Genomic DNA, 9,382 nt, shown 5'->3' on the forward strand with positions numbered 1-9,382 from the left:
AATAGGTTGTGTTTAACCTACTGGTTCCTGTATTTATGAACTGGTTTTCCACTTACAAAACTCTGTATGTCATTTGGCCAGGGGTGCCCAAACGTTTGCATTCCCCTGTAGTTAGTTAAGGTGGCAAATCTCACACACTTGCAGCAATATCTGCTCAGTAAAGTTCTTATAACACTTACACTCTATACCAGGGATCCTCAAACTACAGCCCGTGGGCCAGATCCGGCCCCCATGGTAATATACCTGGCCCCCGCTGCTTCCTCACCCCTGATTACTACCTGTCTGCAGATGCAGCGGGGGAGCAGGGAGCTGGAGGACTACAGTCCGGCCCCCCAACAGTCTGAGGAACCATGAACTGGCCCCATGTTTATAAAGTTTGGGGACCCCTGCTCTATACACTTTGTGAAAGTGGAAACCCTCTGCTCCACCAAATAACTGATGCGCAGGGCATTATGGGTATCAATTTGTGAAATAAAAAAAAAATGTAATTTTATTAAAAGGGGGCATTAGCAGACCTGAGCCAAGGAGCTGTTGGCACCCAAGCACCCTCCCCTCAACCCTGTTCCCAGCACACCATTACCTGGCAGAGATGGGGCAGACAGAGACCATGAAAATGCTCTTCCTGAACGTACTTATACCGCCCGTAGCTCCGACATTACGGCACCCCCATCGACAGAATGGAACTTGGCTGACTTGAGGGATGTACAGATGAATGTGAGACACTGCAGGGTTTGTTTTCAATGTCAGAGGCATCATGATACATCCCAAAGGTGTTTGGCACCAATATTAAAGAGAAACTATATCTCCAAACAATGTTCACACAGCTCATATGTAAAATCCTGCTTCATCTAAGTAAGCCATTTTCATAAAAATATACTTTTTAGTAGTATGTGCTATTGGTTAATCCTAAATAGAAAATTGCCATTTTAAGAATTAAGAGTCACCCCCTGGGATCATAGGATTCACAGTGCACACAAACAAGCCAAGGCACACATACATGCTAGGCCCCATCAGCCAATTAATGGGCAGAGTTCTGTCTTTTGCTCCCACACTACTAACTGTTACATTTGTGAAAATGATTTATTTAGACAAAGCAGGATTTTACATATGAGCTTGTTTATGTAATATATTTCTATAGCGACCTACATTGTTTGGGGGGTATAGTTTTCCTTCAATATGACCTTGGACCATAAAGCCACCACAATAAAGAGATTTGCAGTAATTGCACTTTCCCCCATTGTGCCCTAGGCAGGTGCCATTACATATAGAGATATATTCCTGCGCACAATCTCTACATCCGGACTGACAAACTGCATCTGGCACTGCCTTTGATGTTATATGTGTGCAATTGTAGCAAAAAAGCAGCATTTACACCAAAAAAGGCTCAGAGGATTGAGTTCCTATGGCTCATTTATCAAAGCCATGTGCCAGCGCTAGAGTTCTAATCATTGCGTCTATTGAAGGGTGCAGGGGGCACATAGTAACATATATAATATATACAGCCAGGTACCCAGGGAATCTGCGTGTGAATGATGATCATGGCTAGCCCTGCGCCCCTCTATGTGCAGCAGCAGGAAGCGCTTGGCTTACAGAGATTACACATCAGGCCACAGACTGACTGCCAGTAACAAAGTGCCACTTGTATTTATTAGAAAACAGGGGAGCCGGACAGACACAAGCAGCGGAAAGATTAATATCACTATTAGCGCCATTATGACATTTAGCGCCATTAGGAACTGGCCATTAATACACAGCTCGCAGGCTCACTTCACATTCGGACTTCCCTTCATTGTACTGATCACATCGGCAGCCGATGGCCCCACACACGCAGCGATGCGAAACATCGGTCGGACGATTTAGTTTTGGCCCTTCATTCCAGGAAAACACGTACCAAACTTTTATCGGCCGACTACCCCACACACAGCCCGATTTCCGTAGAAATGACCGATCATCTGGCAAAGCTGGTGATTCCTGGCAGGTTTTTCCGATAAAAGGGGGGAATGGCCCCACAGCCCCCCCGCACCTCCCCCAACCCATTCTGTGCGTAAAAGAACAGAAGCAGTCCCTGTTTCCATGGCAACCAGCAGCACGTCACGCACCACGCCCCGTATCTTCCATCCCTGGCACCGCGGCCTGACCCACCGCCCGCACCGGGACACAGACCGGCAGCCTGAGGGATGCCTCCCCCCGGCCTCTCCGCGACACATGGAGCCGCGCCTGTTACAACTCGCACTGCTCACCAACATGACGGCTCTGGGCAGCCCTGGGGCCGGAGGGACCGCAGCCGCATCTCCAGGAGGAGGGAGACATGGCAACGAGCTCACAGCCACTTCCTCCCCATCGCCCGGCGGCAACCGCAGCACCCCGGAGCCCGGGCCGGCACAGGAGGCCGAGGGGAGCCCGCTGTTACACGGGGTATCGGTGGCTTGCCAGGCCCTTCTGCTCCTCGCCATCTTCCTGCTCTCTTGCCTGGGCAACTGCGCTGTCATCCTGGTGATCGCTAAACACCGCCAGCTGCGCACCGTCACTAACGCCTTCATCCTGTCCCTGTCTGTGTCCGACCTGCTGGCTGCCCTTCTCTGCCTGCCCTTCTCCTTCCTGCTGCTCCTCAGGGGCGGGGCCTGGCCCTTTGGGGACCGCCTGTGCTTGGCCAGTGGTTTCCTCAACTGCTGCTTTGGAATTGTGTCCAGCCTCACCATGACCCTTATCTCCATGGACCGCTATTATGCCATTGTGAGACAGCCCCAAGGCAAGATAGGCAGGGCCCGGGCCCTTCAGCTGCTGCTGGCTGCCTGGCTCCTAGCCCTGGCCTTCTCTTTGCCCTGGTTCCTGCTGGCCCGGGAGCAATGGCAGGTACAGAGGAAGGGCCACTATCACTGCCTGTATGTGTTCCACTCAGCAGGCTCCAGGCTTGGGGCGGCCTACTCCATCTCACTCATTGTGCTCTGCTACCTCTTGCCCTTTGCCCTCATGTGTTTCTGCCATTACAATATTTGCAAGGCCGTGAGGTTGTCGGAAATCCGCGTCCGGCCTGTGACCACCTACGCGCACTTGCTTCGCTTTTACAGCGAGATGAGGACGGCAACCACTGTGCTGATCATGATTGTCTTTATTATCTGCTGCTGGGGGCCATACTGTATCATGGGGCTGGTGGCTGCGGCCGGGGACTATCCATTCACCCCTTTAATGGACACTGTGGCTATCTGGATGGCATGGGCAAATGGGGCCATCAATCCGCTCATCTACGCCATTCGCAACCCTAATATCTCAATGCTTTTAGGCCGCAACCGCGAGGAGGGCTACAGGACTAGGAACATTGCTGCCTACCTGTGCACACAGGGTCAAAACAGAGATCCTATCCATGACCGTTATGGGAACAGACATGGGCAGGGCAGCAGGGTATCCTCTTGTAGCCCAGCCAATGGTGGCGACGTGGCCATGTGGGCCTGTAAAAACCCGACTGTGCTCTTTTGCAGAGATGGCCAGCCAGACACTGTGACTGATAATAGTGTGGGGATTAAGCCAGAGACAGTGGACACAAGCCTGTGATATCCAGTTGCACAGTTACATGCACTAGCCAAGAGCGGCCAACTAGAAGAGCTCTGGTCAAGCAAGATGTGACCAACAGCCATGTTAGGCCCTCAGTGACTGCAATGGCACATGGTTTAGCTGTTTGGCCTACAGGGTTTGCTCTGTTGTGTAAAAGAATCCTCACTGCCAAATACCTGCTGTCAGAATGTGCCGCCCCTGGGACTGACAGCAACCCCACTGCCATTTGCCAATCCCAATACTCTGTACAAGAGAAGGGCTTTCAGTTGCCACAGTAGGGCTAATGCCCTTCTTTCATTCATGTGCGTACAAGTTCCAATTTGGGTTTTCTAAGGAAACTGCAACATGTACACGTTATATATGCTCAATACTGATAGATGTGCCTATGGATATTGGGTTTTCTAGCAGTCCTTTAGGTGACCTCTGCTATTTTTCCTAGGCTAAAAACACCTTTCATGTTAGTTGGGCCCCCCCCCCCCAACTAACATGAAAAGGCCAATTGATCATACTAAATCTAGATTTTGGAAATTCATGCACCATGGTAAAATAAAATCCCTTACTCTAACGCTCAGACAATATGGGTTGTAGGCTGGCCAAACACAGGCTGATTTAGCAACTTATTGGCCTGTGTATGTACCTTTCCAATGGCCTGTCTTATTGATATCAGTCATGTAAGTGGGTAAGGGTCGTATTGGTGTGTTCATGTTATGGGACCAACAGAATTCAGTCAAATTTAGTAACCATAGCCAAATGAGCAGATTGTATTACGTAAGGCCAGCTTTAGGGCTAATACAGCGCCATTTTTCCCATTGGCCCATTCATTGGCTGGTTTCTGCGTCCCACTGCACGAATCCACTGACCCGCAGCACTAAACAACTGGCTGCCGGCAAGTGCAACAAGCAGTGCTCAATGTGAGCTCAGTAGTGTGGGTACGGGCGCTACAGGATAGAATGGGCTCCGGTAACTTGAGTTCTGTTAAGTAAAACGTGTAAATAGACCCCCGCATGGGACAGTACGAAGAAATGACATATGTAAGAGCCTTCAGCCAAGAGCTGCTATGGGCTGTATGAGAAGCGCTGGGAATTGCAAACCAAAGCTTTGTTATTATGAAAGTTCTCAACATGCCCTTTTTATCCAATTTTAATATATTTTTGGGAAACAGTATCATATATTGTACATATCTGGGCTTTACCTGGCACTGCATTTGGTGCTTTGCTTTGGGGCGTCCCCTTCTCGTCTGTACAGGTGTTTTCATCTAATGGTTTTGTTTTTTTATTTAATATGCTCATAAAAAAACCCAGATACTGATGCCATTGTTTTACTGCAAAATTACATTTCTTGTGGGCTCTCCAGTACAAATAAGGGGCAGTATTAGGGCTCGTACTCACAAGCGTTTGTTTCTGCGTTTCCCTGCGGATGTAAGGCGAATGTAAGTGCTGAACGCAGGTGGAGCACAGTATGTTGCATTCCACCTGCGTTTGGTGCTTAAATGTGTCTGTGTGAGTACGGGCACATACGGGAATATGGAATGCATTTGTTTCTGCGCTCTGCTGCGGTGGAGCGCAGGAAGGAACACTCATGAGTATGAGCCTTTAAGCTGGCCATACATGGGCAGATTTAAGTAGATTTCAGCCCCTTTAGACCAAGTTTACAGCTTATCTTCCCATGTACGTGGTTCACCCTCAATGGATTACTGATGGGCAGTTTTAAAAATTGAAATAAGAGCTGCATGGAATAGAGTTTTCTCCTCAGTCTGCATTGGCTTCTGTTATGATTCATTCTTTTGGCCCTTGGGCCAGCTGATTGGATGAGTGTGATATCGGCAGGCACAAGGTGGCCACATAAGTCAAAGATCTACTTGTTTGGCAAAGTTGCCAATATTAAGGTGTCCAAGATATTTGATATATATAGCCCATGTGATTCAACTGCACGTGTGTGTCACTTGTACATTGAAAAAATCATTGGAAGAGTTTAGTGACCAAAATGGATAATTCTGCAGACCTTCCAGATATTAAGTGATGGGATAGAAATAGATCTGTCCAAGCTCCTTGTTTAGTCAGATACTTGAATATCTGGAGAGCTCCCACTTAGATATAGAATGTGTAAGTGCAATTGCTTTGGCCCAGGAGAATCAGCTGGAATGATTCAGTTATACATTGGTTATAACATTGCTCTCCTCGCACAGGCAGAAATGCAGGCGGAGAGAAGTGTGCCCTCACCCTGAGCACTGCTGCAATAAGCAACTGTTAGTAAATCCTTAGTTTTATTTTCTCTTGCAAAAGTGCCATATTATTCCGGTTGCAGGAACATTAAAATGTCTGTTATCACTTGTGGGAATGTTCCTGCAGTTCAGATGCAGTGAAATCCCATCAGACTAGAGGTGGTGAGTCCTGCTGAAAAAGGCAGAATCTTGGCCAAATCCCCAAGCAAATCCTGGATTCAGTGCATCCCTAATTTTCAAACCTACACAATCATTGATTTGACAGGATCTATAGTACATAAATATTGGCTGGGATGGTCTGATCACTATACATATACATAATGTTGTATTATCAGTACAGGTATAGCCAGCTGAAAGTGTGGCAGTGTCAGACAATCATTGGTGACATAGAATTCTACTGACTGCCACCGCAGACTGCCCTCTAATAGTGCCAGTTTGTAAAGCCACATTACATTTGTGATAAACTGGTATTTGGCCAAGGCAGAGGCAACCTCCTGTATAATGGCAGCCATTTTTGGGAACTTGTCCCAAAAGGTAAGGAGCACTTGGGCCCCTAAAAACACTGTGAATGCATATTAATGGGTGAAGGGTTCTATTTAAGTTGTTTAGTTTTTAGTGTGTAATGTATGTGATATAAAATAGCAAGGTAAGGTGCCAATATAAAAGTGCCATAGAGCCATGTGCCACTGACTGGATACATAATGGGAAGGGATTCTACATCACCAGGGGGTGCGTATTGGATACCGTTGCAGCATGCAGCAGCTATTGCCAGGGAAAACTTCCTCTGAGTTGGTTTCTTATTCAGCCAAGCTGAGTCCCTTCCAGCTGGGACGTTAAACCTGTCCTCCTCCTGATGTTGTTTGACTGTAATGCACTGCATCCTAAGGCACTTGTGGTTACTCAGCCGCTGGAGAGATAAATGCCCTCACTATACAGATCTGCAGTCTGTCTGGCATGGCTTCAGTGTTCTATGGATATTTATTTTCTTCTATTTGATGTGTGCCAGTTGTACTTCTGTCTCTTTGTACTCTGCATTCTGTGAATCTGTATATACTGACTGTGTTACTAACAAGCAAAATAGAACTTATTGATGACTTGGGTTTATCATTTATGTGTGTTTTTCCATTCATTTACTGTTATATGTGCCCAGAGCATTTTTGCTATTTAATGGGGTGCTGCCATGTTGCTTTTGCACTGTTGTTACTAATATTCCCCCATGCCCCCTATTACCCGTCTAGAGAGAGATTAATAAAGGTAAGAGGGGAACTAAAGGCTTCTATAAGTGAAACCACTCGCAGGGGCACAGCACTGGCGCAGGGGGAATCCTCACTTTTGCGGAGATAAATGTGCCATCAATGCTACTTGTATATAGGATCTATTTGTCCTTAAAGTAATTGTCCCAGAATGATTGTACAGATAAATACTGAGGATTATTGCAAAGCACAAGTTCTTTTACATCTGAAATTCTAATGTTAATTTGAATATTTCTGACTGATAATCTCAAAGCCTTAGAGCTGCCCTCAGTTTCTTGCCTTCAAAATGCCAGTATTTTCTTCTGTATGAAACAAAAGAAAAGTTTTATGAAGTTTATAAAGTTTGTCAAAAGTGGATGTGTATTATATATGTAAATAATGCAAATACAATATCTTATGCAGCATTCATACCGTGGCACGGCTTATTCCTCTGCTGCTTAGCTTGCCCGACCAAACACTGCTGCACGTCAGTACATATAAGCAGCACTACATCAACGAGTTGTACATTCATACAGACGGCCATGTGGGGCCCCTAAGAGAAGGATATTGTACAAAACACAATACACATGCAGGTTCACCCTTTACATTGCTCCATTATTACAGGCCGACCACCCAATATCCTTATATAGACTCTGATGCTTACAGTCTGTAGTCCCTGTATCACATTCACACACAATAGGGTCAATTTTATGAGGAAAGAACCTGCCTGTATGTGGTTGGAGTGCGGAAGGAAACCCGCGCAGGCGCAGGGAGAACGTACACACTCCATAAGGCAAAGTCACAATCAGATTTAACACCCCAGCGCTATCACTTTCCCCTAGACTTTAATAAGCAAAATTATACAGGAGCAAAAAAAAAAGTTCACCACAAGTTCTTCTTTTCCTTTGAGGTGGGATGTATTAAGTGCTTGCTGCCCCTGTAACCGGATGCCCCCCCTGACTGCGCTGCAATACGTAAAGCCTCTGAGCCAGCCTGCGGAGCCTGTGCTCCTCTCTTAGGGGGTTTGCTTGCCCATCAAATTCAGCTTCATAATATGTATATAGACACCATGTCTATTGGAATTGGCTATTTAAATCACAGTCATCATTGCCAACAGGTGCCAGGACATCATACAATGACATTCTGGACAATTCTGTGTTTCCTTCTATAAAGCAACAGTTTGGGGAAAGTTCTTTCCTGTTTCAGCTGGATAATAACCCTACGCACTAAGCCATCAATGCCCAAACTGTGGTGCATAATGGAAGCAAACGCCATCATTAATATGCCAACGTATAACGGAAAGGCTTTCTTTAGTTTCTACTTATTTCAGATGAAGTTTCATTAAACAACATATAATGCAGAAACTCAGAATCCGCAGCATTATAGGGAATAGAAAGTACTGGGTTAAGGCTGTTTTAGTAAAGACGATGACTAAGGTCATAGTACATTGGAATGAAATGTTGGACTGACAGGTGCCTCATACTTTGCCCATTTGTGGACTTGTCTTCCAACTATTAACTCACCTTAGCTAGCTGCATTACATAAAGACTAGACACCCCTGTGCCTCAGGTTAAAGACTGTAAAAAGAATGATACAATTGGGTTCATAAACACTAAAGCTAAATATTAATAACCAAAATCAAACCCCAAGCGTTGGGTTGCTGCCCAGGGAATAGTTAGTATTGATTGGCTAGAAAAAAAATAGTCATGGGGCCCCTTGAACTTATTTTCAAAATAAAGTTGCATCCCAGCTGTGTTTGGCGCTTACATGTGCCTGTGTGAGTACAGGCGCCTTGGGAACTGGATGGGCTCCATCATTCTCTTCCCTGCAGTGGAACTGTAGCGGAACTCTCATGAGAACAAGCCCTAACACCAACCTGGGGTGGGCACGCTGGCTTGCTTCCGTGCCGGTGGCTTTGGGGGGGGGGGGGTTGGATTCAAGAAATGAGGAGAACATCAGACAGGTGGCTTACATGCATCTGCCACTGTCTATGGCCCTTATGGCTATTACACCCCAGGGGCCACATTTTCCTCCTCTCAATAAAGGCCTAACAAAGGAGAAGCTTTAGAAGCCCCTCCTGCAAACAGAAGCCCAGCAGACTGTGGAAACTACATTTCCTGGAGCCTAAAAGGTTATAAGGGAATGATTGAGTAAAAATAAAATGTAATCTGAGCTTCAGTTATGGAGATATAAACATTTCTATATATAATCAAATTAAGATTCTGCGCTCTCTCTCAGATAATCCAGTTACTGTTCCCAGCCCCCTCTCAGCAGTCTGTCTTTCTACATGCAGCTTTGTGTCAGAGTCAGATATTTTTAAAAGACATTTATTGTCACATGCATAGCCACAGGGAACACATACCAACATATTTGACCTGTC

At 46.2% G+C, this 9,382-nt stretch overlaps 1 protein-coding gene across 1 annotated transcript; it reads left to right on the top strand.

Moving 5' to 3' along the window:
* The first annotated feature begins 1,631 nt into the window (after positions 1–1,631).
* On the top strand, positions 1,632–7,431 carry gpr135 (G protein-coupled receptor 135). Its single transcript, XM_002933733.5, has one exon. It carries the CDS (start codon positions 2,074–2,076, stop codon positions 3,547–3,549), a length of 1,476 nt encoding a protein of 491 aa, XP_002933779.2. The 5' UTR covers positions 1,632–2,073; the 3' UTR covers positions 3,550–7,431.
* Positions 7,432–9,382: the final 1,951 nt, after the last annotated feature.

Source organism: Xenopus tropicalis, chromosome 8 (assembly GCF_000004195.4).
Source record: "Xenopus tropicalis strain Nigerian chromosome 8, UCB_Xtro_10.0, whole genome shotgun sequence".
Taxonomy (NCBI): domain Eukaryota; kingdom Metazoa; phylum Chordata; class Amphibia; order Anura; family Pipidae; genus Xenopus; species Xenopus tropicalis.